Below are 25,249 nucleotides of genomic sequence, written 5' to 3'. Positions count from 1 at the left end.
AAGCTGGTACGTGTAGTAGAGGTGGCAAAACGGGTCGGCTCGCCCCGACCCGCATTTTGATATGGGTTGAGAATATCAACCCACCCCGTTTTGTGGTGGGTTGGCGAGTCAACCCGTCTAAAAAATAAAAAATAATTAAAAATTTAAAATAAATTATATTTTATTAATTTTATAATATTTCTTATTTTCATTTCACAATTTCTTTAGTTTTTCTCCAATCTTAAACCTAAATATATACTAATATTCAGTCAAATATTTTTTAAGAACTTATTTTTGCCTCAATATATGGATAACCTTTGCAATAAATAAAGTTTTTCTTCTTTATTTTTCTAGGGGAGTACTAAGATAAAAAAAATTTCATATCACAAAAGCTTAGTAACAAATAAAACACTATCTATTAGTAAAAAAAAAAAATTGACCTGCGGGCCAACCCATCGCCAACCCGTTTTGACCCACAACTAATCAGAGCGAGTTGAGGTAAGTTGGTGGGTTGCAAAGTATAACTCAACCCGTCCCGGGTTGTCGGGTTGACCCTTCAGTTCAACCCAAATTGTTACCTCTAACGTGTAGGACCTTGACTCTTTTTACACCAAAGAACCAATAAAACATAAAATTATCGGAACAGTGACCATTGTGCCACTGTTCCCACTGTTATTTACCTAAATGCCACGCACCTGAACTTTTTCCCCAAACTGCCACGCGGGCTAGTTCGCTGGGAGTAGTAGCGACCTCGTAATGCTGAGCTGTCAGCTTCCTGGTGGTGTCAGAGTTCGCGACTGACGCAGGCGACCTCTGTTGCAATTAATGCTTGATCAGCCAGGCCACGTGGCGTGCATGCAAGAGAGGTCGCGACTGACGCAGGCGACCTCTGTTGCAATTAATGCCTGACCAGCTAGGCCGCGTGGCGGGCATAAGCGAGGTCGCTGTCCACGCAGGCGACCTGTGCCCAACGGCTACATTTTCACCCTATATAAACACCCCCTCCCTTTCATACGCATCTCCCCATTTTCTTTCTCTCTCTCTCTCTCTCTCTTAATTCTCTATCTCTCTCTCTTAATTTCCTTGCTCTCACATTTGGTCTTAAGTCTTCATTTGAGGTTAGTGATGTATAATTTGATTAATTTTTATTTTTTTTTATTGTTAATTAGTTGTTGTTTAATATATTATATGTAACATAAAATATTAGGTTAGATGACATTTTAATTGTTTTATTATTTTAATTAGTTTAATATTAGTAGTTTAGTAATTACATTTTAATGTTAGTAGTTAAATAACATATTGTTTAATTAATGTATGTAATAAATTGTTTTATATGCGTTATTCATTTATAGGTTTTAGAAGAAGATAATTTTTATGATTAATGTTATGACACATTAGGTTAGATGACATATTATTTATTATATTATTATAATTATTCTAATATTAATAGTTTAGTAATTGCATGTTAATTTAAGTAGTTAAATATTTTATAGTTTAATTAATCTATTTAATTTAATTGTTTTATTATTTTAATTAGTTTAATATTAGTAGTTTAGTAATTACATTTTAATGTTAGTAGTTAAATAACATATTGTAAAATTAATGTATGTAATAAATTGTTTTATATGCGTTATTCATTTATAGGTTTTAGAAGAAGATAATTTTGATGATTAATGTTATGACACATTAGGTTAGATGACATATTATTTATTTTATTATTTGAATTATTCTAATATTAATAGTTTAGTAATTGCATGTTAATTTAAGTAGTTAAATATTTTATAGTTTAATTAATCTATTTAATTTAATTGTTTTATTATTTTAATTAGTTTAATATTAGTAGTTTAGTAATTACATTTTAATGTTAGTAGTTAAATAACATATTGTTTAATTAATGTATGTAATAAATTGTTTTATATGCGTTATTTATTTATAGGTTTTAGGGTAAGATAATTTTTATGATTAATGTTATGACACATTAGGTTAGATGACATGTTATGACTGGTAGGGATGAAACATTGAGTGCTTGCCTCTCCACCGTTGTTTAGTTCCGCATATAACTCGATGTATGAGGACTCTCCATGCTGTCGAAATGCATCAACTACTAGTGACACATCTTCATCCTCAACCACCTCCACAGCAACCCATTGCACGGGGTTACCAGAAGCACATCTAACAATCAGTCGAGACAAGGATTGACCTCGTTGTAATCTCAACTTCTTGTATATTATTTTCTTGAGCTCATTATATTTGCAACGCGGACTCATGCGGAAGATCTTCGTATCTCCTTCAACACTTGACCGTTCGGTCCAAAATATCTTCTCCCATTGTAATATAGAAGGCATATTACATCATTGTTATTCTCACTCATTATGTACTGAAAATAGAATTCACACACAGAAATGAAAAAATTTCTTTTGAAAATGAACGAGAGAATGAATGACTGATCGAGGAAGGGGGTCTAAATTATATAACACTGAGTTCGCTTTATGGCCCAGCGACCTGTAGCTGTCGACAAGTAGTTCGCTGACCAAGGCAGCGGACTTCGAGGGAACTGCCACGTGGCACCTAGGTCGCCTTGGCCCCCAGCGAACTTGTCTGGGTTCAGACACGTGCCATCTAGGTCGCTTGCGTAGGCAACAAACTCAAAATACGTTGCAGGCTTTTTATTACCCAAGTTCGCGGCTGACACAAGCGAACTTGAGAACCAGCAGCTTACTGACACATCATCATGTCTAGTTCGCTACTACTCCCAGCAAACTAGCCCGCGTGGCAGTTTGAGAAAAAAGTTCAGGTGCGTGACATTTAGGTAAATAACAGTGGGAACAGTGACACAATGGTCACTGTTCCAAAATTATCCAGTGACTTAAAGATAGGCTCCAATAACAACTAATGATCTTTATCAACTTAAATAACAAGATAAAATAACATAACGGTCAAATAATAGCAGCAGCAACATTTCTTCTAATAGCCATTATAGGAGGATTTTGCGGCTGTAACATAATTTTATGTATGTAATTTACTCTCTTCAATAAAAAAACTACCGTGTATTTTTATTTTGGACAGCATTGGAAATTTGTTTACCTCTTGCTGAAACATTTAGGTATTATAATTTTTTCTAAAGTGTTAGGAAGGGTGGAAACTATGTTGTCCATTATTCAGCCCATATTTCTTTTATAAATTTAAGTTAGTATTCTGTTTGGATGAGTTTAAAAAAAAAAAATATTTTATGTCTTACTTATTTTAAAATTACTTTCTATAAAAAAATAAAGTTATTTAAATTTTTTAAAAAAATATTTGACTTTTTACTTTTATTTTTTTTATAAATTAAAATTTTTAGCTTTTAGAAAAAAGTAAATTTTTTAAACTTTTTTTATGAATTTTTTTTTATGAGAAGTGTGTTTTTTTTTTTTTTTTTTGAAAAAAAGGTGCTTGAAAACGTGCCAGTCGCCAGAAGAATTTCTCCATCACACGTATGTAATATAGCTTTATCAGGAGTTAATTTGTCTTCTTTAATGAAAACTCATTCGAGTTCCGAAAAAAGAAAAAAGACACAATCGTAATTTTCCTACAAAATTAGCGTACATAAACATGTTTTTGCAATTGCAACTTTACAAGTAATCCATCCACCTACGAATCTTTGAGACGCAGCACATCCTTTTCAATTCACGTAAAACTGCGAACGTAGTCTCTCTCGGGGATAAGATCTTGAGAATATCATATATAGAGCGACCCCACTTCTTCCATTAAAATAACAATAATATCTACATCTTCTCTATACCTAAAGAGATTGTAGCAAAACTGAGAAGAGAACTCATGATTTCTTATGAGGGATTATTCTCCACAGAATATGCGTTGTTCTGTTATTTTGGCATAATTGTGATTGATCCTAAGATGAAACAAAAGAAGGAGAATCCTCGTTTGTGAGGATTTGATTTTGAGGACGTCTTGGGTTTGGTATCTGAACTCGTATAGATTCTCCTTTGCGTGTCAGCGAATTGTGGGTGTGAACCAAAAAGCATTATTTTGTTTGGTCTATTGCTAGATAACAATCAAAATTCGATTTTTCTTTGGCAAAATTAAAGACACAAGATATTTATGGTGAGTGCGGTGGTGGGTGGGCCTTAAATAATTGATTTTCATTTTGGTGTTGCATTTCCATCGTTACATCATTTTATGTTAGTGACGGTTTTGTCGGGTTCCGTTGACGTGAGTTGTGTGTCGTGTATTGCCGCCTGTTTTGTCCAAATCTTTAGAGAGGAGATTCATTTGCTTTGCAATTTTTCTTTGATTAGTTCTGTTTCTTTGATCCATCTGTTTCACTGCATGGATGTGGTTAAACGCTTGAATTTCTTGTTTTTCTTTCGCATATTGGTGGATTGTCTTCGGTATGGTGTAATTTTCTGTTCATTGAAAAATTGGTATGAATTGGAGTATAGATAGAGAGAGACTGCTTTCTGAAGAATTATCCACCGAATAGATGATATATTCGAGGAGTTTCTAGATTTATCTGCTTCACTCCCTCTTATCCTCTTTTTGTTTGTTCTTTCTTCAGGTTCGGTAATTTTTTCTTTTTCTACTTAATTTTCTTTTCTTTTTTTTTTCTTTCCATTTTTGTAAATACTTTTTGGTTTGTCAATCCATCTATTATTTTGGTTTACTATTACCATTTCTTTTGATGGTTATCTTATCAAACTGAGTTTGGGTTGTTGTCGTCTTCTTTATCTTCCTCAATTGGGTTCTTTACTCCCCCAAAAGTAAATTGTTTCGTGTCTAAGTATGCTTGTTTCATTGTAGCAGTGAGCTTTACTTAATTGCTAATTTTATACTTCTTTATTCATTTGATAATTTATGCACGGATCTAGTTGAGCTCTTAGGTTAGTGGGAGATTTTATTCTTTATGTTAGATTTCATTCCCTTCTCCTTTCTTATGCTGATATATAAAACTTCTGATGGTTGCCTTCGTTTAGTCCTCCAAATGTACAGATTTTCTTCCCTAAATTGAGCTGATTTACACTTTGTTGCTGCAGACTTCTGAGCTTCCTATTTAACTTTTCAGTGGATCAGTGTTGGCACAAGACTTTGGTTCAATTGAAATGAAAGAAATTGAGAGAGGATGACAAACTCTCTGGCTATGGAGAATTCTTATAATGCTAATGGAAATGGACCAACTGATAATGGATACTGTGTTTCAAGGCACTCTTATCAACCCTCCATAAAGGGGTCATTACCTTCGCTGGACATAAGGGTATTTTATGTAAGAGTTTGCATGTGTGAGCTTGATGATTCCACTCCTGAGTTTCTTACACTAAACCATATTCCTTTAAATCCTGACACCCTTCTTGAAGTTAATGGTGTTCGTTCTGGTATACATTCTGATGGGATGTCAACCCTGCTCAAAAGAGACCGGGTAGATAGAAAATCAGAAGAAGTGACATTTGTAAGCACTGATAGCGTAAGGATGAGTGGTAGTGTGAAGTTTGAGGTGTTTGATAAAAATGTTCTGCTGCTTTCTGGGGTTTTAGAATTATGTAATAGCAATGGTGTTGTTAGGGAATCAAGTTATAATGGACAAAGGTGGAGCATGAACTGTGAGTCAGATATAATTCCAGACACCAGCTTTTTTAAGGGGAAGCAAATGTTATTCCCCACAATTGAGGTCTACATTGCGGGGTCCTTCTTGAGTACTCCAATTATCTTAACAAAGACCCTGCAGCTTAGTTCTCATAAAACATATACAAGGAGGGGGGTGTTGGATGCAATTCCAGAGCATGAAGCAAGTGAAAATGAGAAGGATCCTTCTTCAGCACTTGCTTTTCAGGTAGTTACTGCTCTTTTGATTATGTTTTTGGTCTGCTTCTTATATTCTCCTCTTATGCTATTTCAGTTCATCAGCCAAGTTAGCTTTATGCTTGTTTTTACCTTGTCTTGACTATTTTTTTACTGCCTAAATGCAATTTCATTGAGTTATTTGAAACAAGAGATGGTTTAACAGATATAAGTATTGGTATCAGATGGAACATAATAAAACTACATATAGCTGAAAATAACCTTTGGTCTGTTTCTGAGGTTTTGTTTTCCTTCATTCTTTAAAATCTTCTTGTTCCCTTCTGTATTGTGTTGATATCTATCAAGAAAGGATATCATTCATGTCCGGTCCTTAACTTAAGAAGTTTGGTCCCCCCCTTTAGCACATGCAGTTAGCTAATTAGCATCACATGCCCACAGAGTGATTGAAATGTCTTCCCCTAACAAGATGTGGAGAGTTTATTGCCAAGCCAATCGGAATTTGAAGAACTTTATTTTCTCGTAAATTATAGACCATCCTTCTTAATATTTTACATGCTAATCCTGCAGGCCCCAGATTACCTTAGCGACAAACAGGAAGAGGATTATAACAGCCTGTACTCAAGAACAGCATATCCAGAGGGCGAAGATGGAGAACTTTCATGGTTTAATGCTGGTGTTAGGGTAGGTGTTGGTATTGGACTGAGTGTTTGTCTAGGAGTTGGCATTGGAGTTGGCCTGCTTGTTAAAACCTACCAAGGCACCACTCGCCACTTTAGAAGAAGGCTATTCTAATTGGTTCTTTTTTTTAAGCTTCAAACTCCCCACTTCTTGATCCAAAGACAACTAACTACCTTTTTGTCCATCTCCTCTTGATCCATAGATAAACAACATGTTAATGTTTTGTCCAACTGAGTGCTGGATATATATCTAGATGTATAATTTTTTGTTTCTTTGTTTGCTGTATGTAATATAGTTTATTTTTAGTGCCATTCTCTACTAGTTATGATGTCTAGTAAAGAAGGAAGAAGTTTTCAATTATATCCTCCACTTATTCAGGTGTAATAACATGATTTGATTTAAGGGGGGAATTGGATTAGTTTTGATTGTCCTAGTCATCATCATAACATTGAACCTTGAATCAAGTATGGGGAAACTGAACCCAAAATGATTTTTGTCTGAGTTTCTATGACTTTTCTCAATTCATTTCCCTTGCCTTGAGCAGCAAGCCAGGATCCATGGTAGCAGCTGGCCATGAGGAAGGTCGTCTTCCACCTAAGTTTGGAAGATATGTGGCATGATTATCTACAGTCTAAAAAATAATAATAATAATTAAGTTTTGCATTTTCCTTTATGACAATTTACGAGAGGAAATTAACTACTGCAGTCAATTGTCTTTCATTTTCTTTTATTGTTTGAATGGTGCAAGTACAAGAGGAGTATAAACACACACACTGTCGTCTTAAAATATTTTCATCCCCCTCACAATTAGTTGGGTACCTTACAATTCAATCTTTAGGAATCTCTCTATCCACTGCTTGAGATTGACGCATAAAAGTGATCAATCTTCTTCATAAAAAAAGCATGTTGATAGGGAATGCGGATCAAACATTCAACCTTATTTCCTAACGTATTCATCAAATAATCTTTGAGTGGAAGTTGACTGGGGTTTCAAAACTGCTTGTGGCCCGACAACACTTGAATGATTTGTGGTTGAAAACCCGTAGAGAGTAAACCTAGAAAGGATCTTAAGAACACTTTGGCAGAGCCACGAAGCAATGAATTAGAAGTTAGTGATCCTTTAAAATTGCGTATAGCACCAGTAGTAGTGGCCTCAAAGCTCTTGTTGGGGCAAGAGCACCGAACTGATATCATTGCCAACCTTGTATCGTTTTTTGCAGTCAACCCATATCAAACTTTCCTGTAGTGTTTCGTTGAGGTGAAATTTTTTAATATTAGGGAAATGTAAATACTACGGAACTGCAGGAAAAGTGAGTTAGATAAGAAAGTTTTAAAAAAATTGTTTGGTTGGGCAAAATTTTACCAGGAAAATTGAATTAAATTTCTGAAATATGTGTTTGGTTGAAGATAAAATATTGATGGAAAAACTTAATTAAATTACAAAACTATCCTTGTAAAAACATTACAACCTTCGAACCACAACCTTCGAACCATAACGTGTCTCTGTCTTCCATTTTCGCTATCGTCGTTGACTCTTTCCATCGCCTGTCTACATTAGCCATTCTTATATCAAGCACAGTAATCTTATGCACATCTTCCACTGGAAATGCCGTAGGTCCAATGTCCTCACAATTACCTCCAATGTCTTCACCTGATACCAAATGTGGTCCACTTCTTGGATGATCTAATATGTAAGCTGCAACTTCCCTCAAGGCTCCTTCTCCCACCTTTGTCCCTCTTTTTAAACCTTCACCATTGGATGAACTTGGTAAATCTCGTGGGTTGTTCACAACCATTGGTTCCTCATCCATGGGCTTGAAAACTGAAACATACTCTTGACCTGTTGATTACGAGGGGATAAACTTGTCTTATTTTCCATCTCCTTTTTCCATCAAAACGGATTTCACAACAACACTACGGTGAGAGAGGGCAAGTGAATCCGAGATTTTCTTCCATTTTACACTCATTTGTCGATAGCTAGGCAAGGAGGAATGATGGCTAAGGGAAACTTTGTCCTCAACCAAACGTGGAGTTTCAGGAAACCCACTTACACTTAGATGGGATAATTTTCATATGTCCCGAACCAAACACTACCTTAGTAAATTACTTTGTAATTAAGTCCGCTAAATTGTTAATATGTGATGGGCTAATTCTTGTAATCGTAGTTGTTAAACTCGAGTTACTATCTTAGAACACATCAATGTGTTAATTCCCATGTAAATTCCTTTTTTTTTTCCTTTTTGGTCAAACTTGTATGTGTTCAAGTAATCTCTAGCAAAATTAATGAACTCTCGATTTTACAAACGAGTTCACGAACTTGAATCTACACAGTTTTAGTCTCAAAATGCACAGTTTTAGCGATTTTTATTCTACAAATGTGTTAGGTCTTTGTGTCAATTTTGTTTTATTTACAATTTTTGTTATGCATGGCTAAGTATAACAGTTGGAAGAAGTATTTTTACGTTTTTCTATATCTGTCATTTTCTTTGTTATAAAATTAGAAGGTTGGAACTTATGGGTATGTTATTTTCATTTGTTGATTACTAAGATGTGAGTTTCAAATAATATTTTTAAATATTTAGACTCGCAAGTTGAGTTTATCGTTTGAGTTTGGTGGAACTTCACATTTACTTAATTTATCGAGTTTGACAACTTTGCTTTGTAATCATTAAAATTTTTTTGTAGTTAAGCTAAGAATTGGTGTAAATTTAATTCATATGAATAAATGTTCTTCATTTAAAATTGTTAAGTTCGTAAAATTGGAATGTTTTGGGTGTAAGGCTATGATGCACGGACACGGACACGAGACACGACACGACACTCCGACATGTTAATTCTGAAAAATGCTAAATTTCGACACGCTGGGACACGTTTTGATATTAAATAATATATTTAATATATATAATATAGTTTACATTTAATATATATAGTAACCCATAATAAGTCACGTAACTAATCAAATATTCAAAATAAAAAATATTGTAAATATTTTTTTAAAATTGATTTTATTAAAATCTCTAAACCAGTACTGGAAAGGAAATAAAAAATATTGTAAATAGACAGCTTTTACAAAAAAAAACACAAATTACCCAATCTTTTACAAAACACAAAACACAAAAGAAACACAAAGGAAATAAACGACATGCTGGCAATCCTTGACTTTCTGAACGAACCAATTAAAAACAAGCACACAGATTAATTGCCTTTTCTTGAATCATCTTATCACACGGTCCTGAATCATCTAATTGCCTTTTCCTTTGTTTCTCTTATACGGATTTTGTTCTGTTGCAATTTGGATGAAAAAAAACCTTTCATCGATCGGATGGTTGATTACTTTCTCTCTTAAGAAAGAACAGTATTCTTCCTTCGAGCTATATGGATGATTACTTTCTCTCTCTCTTCCAATGATGGTCGCCGATGACAACAGCAACTCCTTCCTTTCCGACTCTTCTTCATGGGATCGTCCGATCCAACCGCATCTACGTTTTTACACGTCGATCTTAACAGATCTGAGAGTGAAGACCGAAGACAGAAGGGTTCATCGCAATATTTTCTCTTTTTTTTAAATTGTAATTTTTTGATTTTTACAAAAATGCCAAAACGTGTCCCAAAACGTGTCCAAATACGTTGACCGCGTGTCGGATTCGGTCAAAATCGTGTGTCCCTCTAGTCAACGTGTCCCAAAAAGTTGACCACGTGTCGGACGCGTGTCCGAACGTGTCCTAACGTGTCCGTGTCCGACACGTGTCGGACACGCATTTTTTTCCAAAATGGACGAGTCCGTGCTTCAGAGCTGTAAGGAACCATTATAAAGTTTTAAAAGTGTAAGTAAAAAAAAAAAATTATTTGCAAAGGATCAAATCAAAGCTGGTATTTTCATTTTGACCTATAATTTCCCGAGCACCGCATTCCAAGGATCCCACTAGCTATGCAAACAGCTACGTCTACCATCCTAAAGGGTAAGGTCTTAAGTGTCGATTTATATGTACAATGTTAAACTTTCTGAAGACGAAGTTAGTAATACACAAATGCACAATATTAGACAAGCCGACCAACAGTCACAACAAAACAGACCTCTCATTGATCAAAGAGACAATCTGGTTTGAGGGGTTGGGCTGCACGCCGGAACCAGGTGTTGAATGCCGTCACCAAGTGAGGACAATCTTCAACGTTTCGGGTTGAAAAGCTGAGGCACTGCTGCAACAATTCTTGAGCATCTGACATGGGCAATGTAGAGATGATTCGCAAAAATATTTCTTCCAGCTCCAAATATAACGATTTGTTGCTCGGTGATATTGGTGAAACATTGTCTTTGCATACAACCAAAACGGGAAGCCAATCTTCTACGAGTTTCTTTCTCACCTGAACAGAGCAAAGAAATAGGCATGAATATTGTAGTAATATAGGGCTGATGAACATGCAACCGTTCAAATAAGGAAAAAATATATATCTGCCTGTCTACGCTTAATAGCATATATAAGGAAATTTAACAAGAATACATGTGAAAAGACATGCGAATCACATCATTAAAAATCAATCTCGAATGGAAAGGAAACATCAAATTATGGGCTTTTTGACCCTTATAACCTTTAATTAATAATTAATTACCAATTTGACCTTCATTTGAAACTAATTCGAAAATTTAACCCCTTCAGAAAACATAACACCAATCTGCCCCTGTTTGACCGTTGACCATGAAGCCTACCCGGGTACACCCCTCCCTACCTTGGTATTTTTTGAAATTTTTTATCTACCCGGGTAGAGAGGGGTGTACCCGGGTAGAGTTCTTGAATCTGGAAAAATGGTTGAATTAGTTACCTGGGTAAGAAGGGTTGTACCCGGGTAAACATCCAGAGTAGCGTTTTTATATAAATGAAAAAAACTGTGACAGGCATGGTTCATGGACGATAGCAACGAAGATCCAAGGCTTCCTCACCATGGCAGCCCTAATGAATTTGTTTCCATCAACCAATTAGCAGGTCATTACTCTCTCTCTCTATCTATCTATAGTTTTACTTAGTTGTGACGTTGCAGAAAAATGGTGAGTTTTGTAGAATTGGGACTCTTATACTGGAAGCTGAACCCAAATGATTATGAGAACGATGAAGAGTTGAGGAAGATTAGAGAAACTAGGGGATACAATTACATGGTAATGTTGTATTAATTTTTTACTAATTTCATTTTGTTTTCTGTAATCAGAAGGTGCTTCAATTTTTTGCGTTTTCATTAACCTGATAGAAATATAAATCCGAGGAGAATATGAATTGGAAAAAGAAACTTTTTAGTATCTCGGTTATATAAAAACCCTACTCTTGATGTTTACCCGGGTACAACCCTTCCTACCCGGGTAACTAATTCAACCATTTTTCCAGATTCAAGAACTCTACCCGGGTACACCCCTCTCTACCCGGGTAGGTAAAAATTTCAAAAAATACCAGGGTAGGGAGGAGTGTACCCGGGTAGGCTTCATGGTCAACGGTCAAACAGGGGCAGATTGGTGTTATGTTTTCTGAAGGGGTTAAATTTTTGAATTAGTTTCAAATGAAGGTCAAATTGGTAATTAATTATTAATTAAAGGTTACAAGGGTAAAAAAAGCCTCAAATTATGGTATGTAAAACCTTTATTCAAAAAGACAAAGACAAAGGCAAAGGTGAAGGCACCAAAGTAAAATAAGACACCATTAGAAAAAGAAGAAAACATAATAATAGTAGACAATTTGGCAATACTTTGACATATAAGTTATCTGCTCAAGCATAATATTCATAATAAAAATAAAAGATTAAATTGTTCAATTTCAAAAACCCAATCCCATAAAACCTATATTTCCACAGCTAGCTATTTTTTAACATTCAAACTTTTTTACCCTATGGCATTGCAATTAGCAAACTACATGACACAACTAAGGTGCCAAAGGCAGGCGCCACTGAAGGGGCGATGCCTCAACCATAAAGAGGTACTTAACCCCTTTGTCACCTCAGGCGCACCTTTTGGTGCCTTTAACAGCACTGCTATTTTTACAACTAAGAAAGTCATATCGTATTCATAACTTGGAACACTTCTAGGAGTAGAAAACTGAAAAGTGTCTCTTACCAAACAACGCAGTGAATCCAGTCTACAACTCATACACAACAGAACATCTGGACATGCGGTTCTTAACGAAAAAATCCACATACGCTGGGGAATCAAGGAAAGCTGTTTTCTTTGAGAATCATTCTTTGACTTTTTTAAAATTATCCATTCTTTAGAAAACTAGTCTGCTCTTATCATGCATCAACCCCTTCCCTACTATTGACACAAAAGTTGTGTTAGATGAACTCGAGTGATTGAGTCATAGAACAATTTTTTGGGTTGCTAGTTGTTTGATGACCAATGCACACAATTAATTTTTTTTAATCCAAGGATGGAATAATACAAAATTCATTATAATACCTGTTGTGTTTATTTTGCACACAATAGAGTCGGATAATGAAAAGGTAGTGCATACTGTTCCTTTTCTCTTATTGTTTTATGAACAAGGTTATGTTTGATTTAGGGGAATAATATTTATCCTTTTAAAGGATATAAACTTATATCCTTTTAAATCCTAACCGTTGATTTCCGTCCATCAACGGTTATAATTTATTGGATTAAAATTATTAATTAATTAATAATAAATTTGGCCCAACAGATTATAACCGTTGATGGACGAAAATCAACGGTTATGATCTAAAAAGATATAAACTTATATCCTTTAAAATGATATATGTTTTTCCCTTTATTTAGTGGGTAATAAAAATTGAGAGATTTCTGCTATCAGTTGAGTTACTTTTTCTTTATTCCTTATATATTCAAACAATCAAACAATCAAACAAATACAATTTTACTTTTTTTTTAATGTGTTGTCCCCTTATTAAATCAAACACTAGGAAGTTAACCAGAGGTACATTCAGAGAACGAAAGCAATGAATTGAATACTCGATCCTTTTCGACTCTCCCACAAATTTATCATTATAAACAATAACCCACGTAAATTAACTCAAACTAGAAGACGACCATAGCATGACACATTGAGATGAAGTCATAGCACTAACAAAGGAATTTCACATAGATGATAGTAGAACAACGCAAGTAAAAAAAAAAACCAACAAATTGAAGATGCAATGCTATGTTATATAGTTAGGTACCTGTCTAGAAGCCAAAATGGTGCCGGAACTAACTGCATTTGCAAGCTTGCAGGTACATCGAAGCATGACAGCAGGAAGGCCAGGCACAATGTTCCTCCAGGCATCATCGCGGAATGCCCTCTGCAAATCAGCAGTGAAAGGCGCTTGCTCGCTCCATTCTTTGACTGCAGCATCAGCAACCCTTAACTCAATCATCCTCTCCACTAACCACAAAAGATGCTTCCCATTAGTGGAAGCTTTGTGCAGATTCAACCTCTGAATCGCTTCCGTTTCATTGTGGTCTCCTCTGAACACAGGGCTCGAATAGTCTTCCAGTGACTCCTTCACCGTCTTCAAGCTCCTTTTAAACGCTTTCTCCAACACCCTCTTCGCCGATTCCCTCGACGACAAGTCCCTCAATATCTTCCCCACAAACGCCTTCACAAACGCCGTGTTTTGATAATTGTTCATCGCTGACGAAACCAAACCTTGCAGCATCACTTCACACGAATCTTCCCCAACCGGTGAAACCCTAGCGACAAGCTCTTTAGACTCTTCCTCGCTCAGGAATGGGATCAAGCTCAGCACTCTCTTCTCTTCGTCCTCCGTCCACGGCACTGCCTCCAGAAAACTCACGCACGAACGAACGCACTCCTCGAACAGCAATTCCAGCGCAACCGGAAGCAGATCCAGCGCGGTGGACACGCTGTCAATGACGTCTGCGAAGTCGTTCGTGTAGAGCAGTTCCAGCACCGTGAGATGCGACTGAATCGAACCAGGATTCGGCGGAACTCCGAGATTGAGCCGGAAAAATTCGCGGTCGGAGGAGGAATTTTCCGGCGGCGGAGGATGAGGCTGGACCTGGCCGATCCACCGGTCAGATAAGAGGGCGGAGAAGTATTTGGAGCGGCGGAGGATGTCGGAGTGGAGGTACACGTGGAGGTCGGAGATCGACACGGGTTCGACGGCGTCGATGAAGAGGCGGAGGACGACGTCAGCGGTGGAGGCGTCGTTGAAGAAAAGGACGTCGCCGGTGGTGCTCATAGAATGACGGTGGCGGTTTTGGGAAATTTCGGTTAGGGATGTATCGGAGAAGGAGGAGGAGTTAGTGACGGTGGCGATGGTGCGCTGCCTCTTCTTGGCGGTGGGAATCATTTCCGGGAGAAGAGAACGGTTTCCTTCTTTTATGGGTACTTCAAAAATGGACTATATTTTTTTTTTTCTTGTCTCTATAAGTGGATTTTTTCGTTCCTCTGTTTTTTTTTTTTTTAGTTTTTCCTCTTAAAAATGGATTATATTTTCTTTTTCTAATTTTGGTTTCTAATTTTTGTCAATTAATGAATTGATTAGATTAAAATGGAGACACAATAATTGTTTACCAAAAAAAAAAAAAAAAATGGAGACATAAACACAATGATCCATCATGAGCAGTGAAATGCATATCTTGAAAGTTTAATTACAAGCAGGGTGGATAAGATTGAACAAAGAGAATGAAGATTAATTAATTAAAAATGAAATGGACCTATCTAGGGTGGGGCTACCCACTGAATTCTATTATCAAGATTCAAAACCTTATCCAAAACTGGTATTCGATGGTGCTTCGTCAGTTTTGTCCTTTAATAACATTTACAAGTGTTATGTTACATGAAAAATCTCCACTTTTCTACATATTCAATATAGCATGGGGCTCACTTCAACTTTTTTTGCTTTTTTACTATACAATGGGGTTCACAGTGTTTTTGTGTGTGTAACATGACACAATAACAAACGATTATTCCTTTAAGAAATAAACGAATAAACAATCATGTGGTGCCACGTCTAAAAAGTGATGCTACGTACCAATAAATTGTAAAGGCACAACATGACAAGATATAATGCAACGGCGATATGGATAACGTAGTTTTATTGGGCCTGCAATTCAATTGAGTTTATGCGTTTCAGACTTTCAGAGTTTCAGTCACTCATCCATCCTTCTTGTCTAAGGCTCCTACCTTTCTAACGTAGATATCGTAGCCCTAACCCAGTGAGCTTAAAAACTAAATCGGGCTTGTGATGATGAAAAGCTAGTTTTGTGATGACGAAAAACCGGAACCAAAGTTTATTGGAATTGCTATTGTGCCGAGAGGCAGGATCTTTGACATCGGTGTCAAATTTTAATTTTGATACTTCATCTAAGAGTCGTTAGATTAAAAAAGATTAATGGTATCACATACTTGCAAATCAAAGTCGTTGATCTTTTTTGATCTAACGACTCTCAGATGAGATGTCAAAATTAAAATTTGATACCAGTATCAAAGAATCTACACGTGACTATCCATATTACAAATTTACAATGTCGTATCTTAATTCTTAAGTGGGTGGTTAGATATCTTTAATTTTTTATTTTTATTTATAAATTTTTATTAAATAGCTAATAAAATAAATATTTGGAAGCTTATTTTAGAAATTGTACTTCTAAACAAAGTACCCAAGTTTATAAATAATACTCTAAGGGAAAACTGTTTGTCATTTTAAATAACATAAAGTTATGTAATTTTAAGATAGAGATAGACACAAAATAAATTTTTTTATTTAAAATTTAAATTAAAAAAACCATCCACTTTCTCTCTCTCATAATTTTCATTTTTTTGTGTCTATTTCTCTATTAAAATGACATAACTTATGTTATTTAAAATGACAAACACCAAACTTATACTATAATCATTGAAAACATTAACTAGCTTCACTTTTTGGCACCATTGTGAAACTCGGTCCGACCCAGTCGGGTCGACCTGGAAAATCGGTCATCGGATCGGTTTGGATCAAGTATGGGATCGGTCTTGTATCGAATCCGATCAAACCCGGCCAAAACCAGTGACTCGGTCGGGTCATGGATTTTTATAAAAAAAAAAAAAATCAAAATTATTTCATCTTGTCAGTAAAAAATGTAGAACTCATTTTAAAAACTTTTTGTAGTTTTATTTGTGACCTCAGATTTTAGCTTCCAATATTGAATTAATTTGCGGAATAATAAATTAAAAGAATGTGACATATGTCATTTTAATATAGATGAATTTAAAAAATATGAGTTCAATCTTCAATGTATGCTTATGAGGATTCTGAGTTACAATTTAAATTGACATAGTAATAACATGCATTTTCATTTATTTGTGCTTCATGAACTTGTAAAAATGTGATTAGATAATTTTTAAGCTTATTTAGTGAATCTTATTTAATTCATTTTAAATATGAAGAATATAATTAAATTTATATATTCATATATATATATATATATATATATATGTATATATATATCCGGATCAACCGGTCCGATCAATAACTCACCAATTCAATCAATAATTTAATAATTCAGTACCTCGACCAGATCAATACCCTGAATCAAATTTAATAACACTGCTTTTTTGGGTGAAAGAAACTCAAATTTGTTGACCCATATATTCTGGGTTGCTCCTCTTAAAATTAACTCAACTAGCCAACTAGTTGGTGGTTGGGTGAACTGTAATTGTATTGTTCGAATAGTCAAAATGATAATTATTTTCACCACATTATTGGCAATGTGGCACATGGTAGGTACCGGCGCCATTACCGGACAACAATATCAACTAAGTGAAACATGCACGGATATGCACTGAAGCTGGAAATCATTACATTTGGCGTGGGTCAAAACATTCATATGTAATAAATCATCTTAATAATAACAACTGTAAAACCCATATCAGGTTATTGTCTATATATACTCTTTATGTTCATGAGTTATAACTTAGATATCTTTGTTCATTGAATTCCTTTCATTTGTTTAGAAAAACTACAAAAATAAAATAAAATCAGATATAAACATAGACAGAAGGAGTAACATTCTTTTAAACCGCAGGTAAAGGAAACAACCCTTAAATCATATGCAGATTATTTGTATATTTTTATTAAATAAAGGAAAAAGTGTTTGTCATTTTAAATGACAGAAAGTTATGTCATTTTAAGAGAGATACAGATACAGAAAATTCGAATTTTAAATTAAAAAAAACCACCCACTTTCTCTCTCCCATGATTTCCGTTTTTATGTGTCTATCTCTCTCCTAAAATGACATAACTTACGTCATTTAAAATGACAAACACCAAACTCTTAAATAAAAGGTAAAATAAGTGGAAGGACAAGAAAACCAATTTCTTACACAATTTTCAATTTTTGCATCCATCTTTTTTTTTTGTTGAGTAAATACTCTTTTGGATCCTCAACAAAAAATACGTAACCATTTTAATCTTTTAAAAAAAAGTATCTTAATCTTTTTTGAAAGATTGATGTGAGTCTTCTTTGAATTTTTGAAAGATCACAATTTTAAAAAACTGGAACTTCATAAGGACCATGAATCGACATTTTTTCCCTAAAAAATTAAAATGAGTTCCGTATTTTTTTGTTGATGATCATAAAAGTATTTTTTTTTTTTTAGTTGCGAGCCACGCCAAAGCATGAGCCTGCAAGCAAATTTGGTTTTATCCATGAGAAAAGTAACACCCATAAATGAACATCACTAGGGGTGTAAATGGGCTGGGTTGGGCTTTGACCTTTCTGGCCTAAGCCTACGTAAAAAATATTAAGCCTATATGGTCTATTGGCCTACTAAAGACTTTATTTATAAGCCAAGCCTGGCTCATTTTTAAAAATTAGAGAGCCTGATATGGCCTACAGGCCTTGTAGGCCTCTCTCGTGATATATTTTTTAAAAAATTTAAAATTATTTTTAACAATTTTTAAAATATTCGCTTGACATTATAAGTCATTAACGTGTTCATAAATTGTTGCATTTTTTTACACGAGATATAAATTTCACTAGTGAACATTAAATATTTTACAAAAGTAAAAAAAACAACTAAAAAAATATACTGAACAAAGTTCCATTCATACATGCACTAGTACTTCTCATAAGAAATAAAAAATGACAAACAAGAAAGAGTCAACATAATACCTCAACTCTATAATGTATATCAGAGAGGAGTAGAGTCAAAGACATAGGAAAAATAAAAAAATACAATTATTAGGTCAATCAAAGCTCAAATAAAGTCTACAAGATAATGTCATTCATTGAAATATCTTTAAACCACAACAAGGGTTGGTACTAATTGTCACCTAAAATAAATATTTTATTTTATTTTTAAAAATTAAATAGGCCAGTTTACAAGGCTTTAGACCAGACTTGACAAAATTGGCCTACGGCCTATTTGTTAAAAAAGCTTTCTTGTAAGCCTAAGTCTACTCTACTTTTCAACGTAAGTCGGGCTAGGCAGGCTCAACGTAGGCTGGGCTGTAGGCTAGGCCAGGCCAGCCTAGCCCATTTACGCTCCTAAACATCACCAATGGCAATATATGTAGGTGAAATCAATTGTCATTAGAATTATTTTGAAAACATGATCGATGCATGTGAGTGCAATTTCTCTCTGAAAACATTCAATAACCAGCAGAAGGCAGGTACGTTGCTACCAATGGCGCTGCCCATTAATATATTGCATTTCATTTGGAGCCAAACGCAATTACTTGGCCAACCTACACAGCTACCTAGCTTGGGTGGAGACACACAAATTATATCATCTATCTATTCATTATCGTGAAGATAAATTACTCCTAAAAAAAGATCTAAACTTGCATTTTCCCCCATTAAAACTGACAAAAATGTCAGTCCGTATATTTTGGATTTTAAACTTCGTTTTAGTAAGTTTCCATAACTGAAGCAAATCCCATATTCCCATGCTAATCTTACATAGTTAATAAATGAACCAAATCCAAAACTCACTCGTGTTTTTTAGCTATATATGCTGGTGAAATTAATTGTCAAGCAAGAGATTTTTGCATTGCTTAAAAAATCATTTGGTGGCGAGTTACGTTACGTTTGATAATCACGTTCACGTGCAATCACGATCCAGACAATTTGAGACACATTATTCATCCAAGTAGTTCATTGGCTCCAATTCAAAGCCCAAAGTATTAAACATGGAATAAAAACATCAAGAGTAGTTGGTTTAACAGGCATTAAATGAAAAAAATTAAAGTATTAAGTAAGAGGTGTTAAATGTTTCATAACTAATATTCTTAAGCTACTCATTCAAAGTCTTTATATAATAAACAGGGATACCTAACATGTGGAGATTTTCTTATTTTTAAACATAAACGACAATAAAAAATATATTCAAAAGACTATTGCTTGGTGGAATTGGAGTTGAGACACAAATATTTCTAGGTGAGAACATAAAAATTTCAGACAAAATAGGAATTGATTTTTAATATAAATTTGGGACAGGTTATATTTACAAACTTTTTTATTTATAAACTCTTACAAACTACACTATGTTCTCCCGGGAGAACATTGGGAGAACATAATGTAATTTGTAAAAAAATTCAAAAAAAATTTGTAAACGGATGTTTCTCCTATAAATTTTATATAATATTATTACTATCCTCTAATCAGTTCCTATTACATAATTAAATATATTGCTTATGATAATAATTACATGAAAAATAAAATTGACTAATAGTATAATATCGTATATGATTAATGATTATTATAAATTAGTATATTTGATTTTATAAAAACAATACGACTAATTTATATAAAAAAAAAAAAAACTATGCATCAAACATATGTCAGCATTACTTCAAAGTGCAATAAAATGAAAAGGAAAGAAATATTAAATACATATAAGAATTAGTGTTACCTCTACAGTTTTTTTATCGCTACAATAGATTACATTTATGGGCTTAACATCTCTCTTGTTACAGGAGAGATTGAAAATTTTCAGCACAAATAAAATTTGGTGAAGCTCACAAGATTTTGAAAATAAAAAATAAAAACACAAAATTCGAACTGAGACAGCCGGAGAAATACACTTCTCAACAACAGGAGAAGTGTATTTCCCTACATTTATACGGATGATTGAAAGCTGAGTTGCTTTTACTCCCTTACTTTTGTAAACAACAAATTCCATCAAGGGTAATGTTTTCACCTTTTTACATAATACAAACAATTTTTCTACACAAACATAAAGTTGGGTCCATCAATTCTTTTACTTTTCTTTTATTTTAAAAATAATGAATCCCACGATTAATTGTCTTTATGACATGACTTAAGAATTTTTCTACAACATAATATTAGTTTTTCCCATTAATTAATTAATCTAAATGGACCACACATAAAATCATGTAATAATGAAGCTCCCTAATTACCTAACAATTCCGAACGGTTTTGACGCACTAGGACACAGCACTCAGCAAAAGAGTGGCATCCCCGTAAATATGGTCCTACGCCAAACCCAGAAAACAACGACCGAAAACCTCTTTCGTTTGTTTCTCGCATTTTGTATCCGTTGAAACCCCACTTTCACTCTTCTCAACAAACACTGGCCTCTGTTCCCTTCTTTTAATTTTCTTTTCAACACTTCAAAAACTTCTCCAAAAACTGCAACTCTGTCATCATAAAATTAGAACTTTCTCATCTACTACCAAACGCTCTGAACAACTTTCTCGAGAAAAAATAAATTTTTTTTATCGCCAATGGCGGATTCCGGCAGCGCCACAACCTCACTTGCGGGTTTGAAGCTTCTCGTTTTAGTTGGCATTTTCATTTTCATCGTTGTTGTAATTGTGGTCCTGATCTTCCTCTGCTTTCGCGGAAGCCGAAGCTGGAAGAAGCACAAGATGCTAGTGAAGAAGCACAGCTCCGGAACAATCCCTTTGGTCTCCAAGGAGATCGTGGTGGTTAAATCCTTGGATCTCAACCATGCCTCTGAACAAACGCAGATTGAGATTGAAGATGTTGACGTTGATCCGAAGAAGGAGGCGGAGATCAAGGTCGAAATTGGAAAGATTAGGAAGAGTGACATGTCTGGTGGGGTTCACTGCAATGATTTATCTGTGGAGGATCCGAACATAGGTTGGGGTCGCTGGTATAGTCTGAAGGAAGTGGAGGTTGCAACGCGTGGATTTGATCAAGGGAATGTGATTGGGGAAGGAGGGTATGGTGTTGTGTACAGAGGAGTTTTGCAAGATGGTTCTGTGGTTGCTGTTAAGAATCTTCTCAACAACAAGTATGTTGTCGTCACATGTCAAAAGCTTTTCTAATTTTGGTCCTTTTTGTGTTTGTGTTTGTTCTGCTGAATGTTACTGTTTCCTGAATTTGCTGCACTTTCTCTTTTTCTGTGAACATCTAGGATTTCTGCAACAATTTTGTGCAACTTTTTTTTTTTTTCCCACTGTTTTTTGAGATATATTCTATTTATTTATTTTATATATTTGTACAAGGAAATTTTTTTAAGGAACTGTTTCTTGTTCTGTATGCCTGTAAAATGGGATGCAGTTTTTAAATAATGAGAATGATTCAACCGGGGAAACAATGTGCTTAGCGTTTGTTTTGAACTGTTTCTTGTTGGCATGCGCAATGTTACTTTTCTCTTTGCTTTAACTTTTTCGTTTATTTATTGTATTATTCATAATTGCTGCATTGACCCAGGCTTTACATAGGATACTATATTAATCCCGAGAAAATTTTAATTTAAATTGAAAATTCATGTACTTTATTGTATCATCCATGACTAGGGGTCAAGCTGAGAAGGAGTTTAAGGTGGAGGTCGAAGCCATTGGAAAAGTAAGGCATAAGAATTTGGTTGGTTTAGTAGGATATTGTGCGGAAGGTGCTCGAAGGTATTATTCTGTTTACATGACTGTTATTCTTTTGATTTAAGGTTTTTCAGATGTTGAAAATTCGGAATTCCTCTAAATTATTTTAATGGCAATTTCACTGATCGTTCAGGATGCTTGTTTATGAATATGTTGACAACGGAAATTTGGAGCAGTGGCTGCATGGTGATGTAGGACCAGTTAGCCCCTTGACATGGGATGTTCGGATGAGAATTGCCATTGCGACTGCAAAAGGGTGTGTTTAATGTTTATTGAATTTCCTGTTTTCTTTTATTGTAAGATGTTTATATATATTGTATTTCCTGCCTTTCCTTAAGATGTATGGGACAAGTTTTATTTATAACTTTTTGTTTTCAAACTCTTACAACTTCAACTATGTACTCCGGAAAGTACACATTCAAGTATTTGTACTCTCCGGAATACGTAATTGAGTTTGTAAACAAAAAGTTTATGAATATAATCCTTCCCAAAATTGTATTATATTTTTAATGCTCCTCAAGGGAGAGATGTCTCTGCGCAATAAGTATTTCTCAGACTAATGTTATCATGCTCCATGATTGTTCCATTTATGTTACCTTAAATGTTCTTTGAAGGCAATTAATTTTTCTACATTATGAAACAGGCTAGCCTATTTGCATGAAGGCTTAGAACCCAAAGTTGTGCACCGAGATATAAAATCTAGTAACATTCTTTTAGACAAAAACTGGAATGCCAAAGTGTCAGATTTTGGACTTGCCAAGCTCCTGGGATCTGAGATAACCCATGTGACTACGCGTGTAATGGGAACATTTGGGTAATAAGCTCTTTTTCTCAAGGATCTGAGTTAATTTACAACGTCTATTCTTATATAGAAGTGAGTGACAATTATCTTATTATTTCTTACTGCTAATTTTCTGCAGATATGTTTCACCTGAGTATGCAAGCACCGGAATGCTTAACGAGCGCAGTGATGTGTATAGCTTTGGAGTTCTACTCATGGAGATAATTACAGGAAGAAGCCCCATTGATTATTCAAGACCACCCGGAGAGGTGATTCTGGGTTCTGTACAAGTTTCATTTGTGCATTCCATGTGCACCATGGAGTCTTACATCTGTTTTTGTTTGATGTGCTTCAGATGAATTTGGTTGATTGGTTTAAGGGAATGGTAGGAAGTCGTCGCAGTGATGAGCTAGTTGATCCTTTAATTGAGATTCAACCCTCTCCAAGATCTCTGAAGCGAGTTCTACTGGTTTGTCTGCGCTGTATAGATTTGGATGTCGTTAAGCGACCAAAGATGGGTCAAATTGTTCATATGCTGGAGACAGATGATTTCCCCTTTCGTTCTGTAAGCTCTACTCCACCCACTCTTTCTCTTATAAAGATAGTACATTCCTGTTACGTTGCAAATAATTTTTCTTTTTGAAACTAAATGCCACTTCAACTTCCTTAAATTACTAACTTTAACTTGTTGAATAGGAGTTACGTACAATTAGAGACAAAGATCCTGTGCCTTCTCATGCAGATGTTTCCGGTAGAGTTCCATATTTACAAAAGCATGCAGAACCCATAGAAAAATCAAGACGGAGATGATTGTTTGTAATATTGGTTATGCAACTTTGGTGATCAAATTATTTGTTCTTATGGTTTTCAGTATGTTATGAATAAGTCAAGAGTCATTGTTCATATCTTGTACACGGTGTAGTTACTCCCTTTAGGTCTCGATACCATTTTGTTGTATTGCATTATCTTGGGAGCTGGGAAGAGACGAGGCTTGTAAATATGTATGTCACTATATATCAATTTTATCTGTCTGCTTGTTGACATATATATTTCTATAATATTAGTAATACATATTCAGGGAACTTCTTGTTTTTACTTTCTATTTACTTGCGAGGATTAGGAGTCTCGGCCTTTAGCCCCATTTACAGAATATTGGAAGTATGAACATCGTATGTGTCTTTAACCAGGGGAAAAGTGCCTCAAAAAAGAAATGGAAAAAGTTGTTTTATGCTTGGTATCTGATACAACTTATGTAAAATAAACAGGAATTATACTGAATAATACTCTTGTATTAATAAACTCAGAATCACCAACAACAAATTAAAGAACAATACATCTGGTTCTCCATAGTCTGCTATGGATCAATGTTTGAAGGAAAAGAAATTACAGAAGAAAGAAAATAATAAGAGCTCCCTTGCATACTCTTCAGAACACTTCATAACAACCTGACCCCTTGGTGTCTCTCTTTCCTGCTCCTCACTCTACTAATACCCATTCCTTGCTAACTGAATTGTTGCACCACGTTCTCTTCTAACCTCCAGCTGACTCAGCATTCACCAACAGCATTGCCTTGGCCTCTCTTGCAGCTGGCTCAGCCTCCAACAAACTTGTATTGGGCTCTTTTGCATTAAGTCCTCTTCTTCTATTTTTGTCTCTTACATATACTTTTTGCAATTGGGCCTTACGTAGTTGGGCCCTATCAATACTCCCCCCCACCACTAGCACCTTGTCCTCAAGGTGCAGTTCTAGAAATTGCTCGTCCAAGGTTACAAAATCTTCCCAAGAATTTTCAAAGTCAGGCAACCCCAACCATTGGACCAGAACTTGGACATGGCCCTAAGCATCTTGACGCCAGTCCAAAATTTTAGCAGGCCTTACCTGCAGTTCCCAATCAGCAGACAAGCCAGCAGGTAAAGGCTGCTGAGCATGCACTAATGGATCAGCCTTCTTAAGCAGAGATACATGAAAAATCGGGTGAATTTTACACCCGTCAGGTAAGGCTAACCTGTAAGCAGCTGATCCAAATTTTTCTTCCACCAAGAATGGCCTATAGAATCTTGGGCTCAGTTTTTCATTAATTCTTGTTGCTAATGTCTTTAGTCGATATGGTTGGATCTTGAGATACACCCTATCTCCAACTTCAAATTGCACATCCCTTCGGTGTTTATCCACCTGAACCTTCATCCGATTCTGAGCCTTTTCTAAAGATGTCTTCAGCTC

General features: G+C 35.1%; 3 protein-coding genes across 8 annotated transcripts; 2 read left to right on the top strand and 1 right to left on the bottom strand.

Annotated features, from left to right (window-relative positions):
* The first annotated feature begins 4,037 nt into the window (after positions 1-4,037).
* On the top strand, positions 4,038-6,955 carry LOC133307152 (uncharacterized protein At1g01500-like). Of its 6 annotated transcripts, none has more exons than XM_061507595.1 (3): positions 4,038-4,080; positions 5,010-5,800; positions 6,337-6,947. In XM_061507595.1, exons 2-3 carry the CDS (start codon positions 5,096-5,098, stop codon positions 6,559-6,561), a joined length of 930 nt encoding a protein of 309 aa, XP_061363579.1. In that variant the 5' UTR covers positions 4,038-4,080; positions 5,010-5,095; the 3' UTR covers positions 6,562-6,947. The 6 variants fall into 6 exon arrangements, with proteins under 6 accessions (XP_061363579.1, XP_061363576.1, XP_061363580.1 ...); XM_061507592.1 differs by lacking the exon at positions 4,038-4,080 and adding an exon at positions 4,218-4,534; XM_061507594.1 differs by lacking the exon at positions 4,038-4,080 and adding an exon at positions 4,564-4,736.
* A 3,356-nt stretch (positions 6,956-10,311) lies between these two features.
* On the bottom strand, positions 10,312-14,773 carry LOC133307160 (BTB/POZ domain-containing protein At3g05675-like). The gene is made up of 2 exons (XM_061507608.1): positions 13,612-14,773; positions 10,312-10,809 (listed from the first exon to the last, which is right to left on the bottom strand). Exons 1-2 carry the CDS (start codon positions 14,743-14,745, stop codon positions 10,525-10,527), a joined length of 1,419 nt encoding a protein of 472 aa, XP_061363592.1. The 5' UTR covers positions 14,746-14,773; the 3' UTR covers positions 10,312-10,524.
* Positions 14,774-21,001: 6,228 nt separating this feature from the next.
* On the top strand, positions 21,002-24,059 carry LOC133307146 (probable receptor-like serine/threonine-protein kinase At4g34500). Its single transcript, XM_061507581.1, has 7 exons — positions 21,002-21,659; positions 22,168-22,272; positions 22,382-22,504; positions 22,892-23,062; positions 23,169-23,298; positions 23,385-23,594; positions 23,726-24,059. Exons 1-7 carry the CDS (start codon positions 21,127-21,129, stop codon positions 23,837-23,839), a joined length of 1,386 nt encoding a protein of 461 aa, XP_061363565.1. The 5' UTR covers positions 21,002-21,126; the 3' UTR covers positions 23,840-24,059.
* The last annotated feature ends 1,190 nt before the right edge of the window (positions 24,060-25,249 follow it).

The sequence above is a fragment of the Gastrolobium bilobum genome, unplaced genomic scaffold, assembly GCF_033153095.1.
Source record: "Gastrolobium bilobum isolate Gb01-03AN ecotype WA unplaced genomic scaffold, APGP_CSIRO_Gbil_v1 utg39213, whole genome shotgun sequence".
NCBI lineage: Eukaryota > Viridiplantae > Streptophyta > Magnoliopsida > Fabales > Fabaceae > Gastrolobium > Gastrolobium bilobum.
The sequence above is the reverse complement of the archived record's forward strand: the minus strand, read 5'-3'. Positions and strand labels throughout refer to the sequence as shown.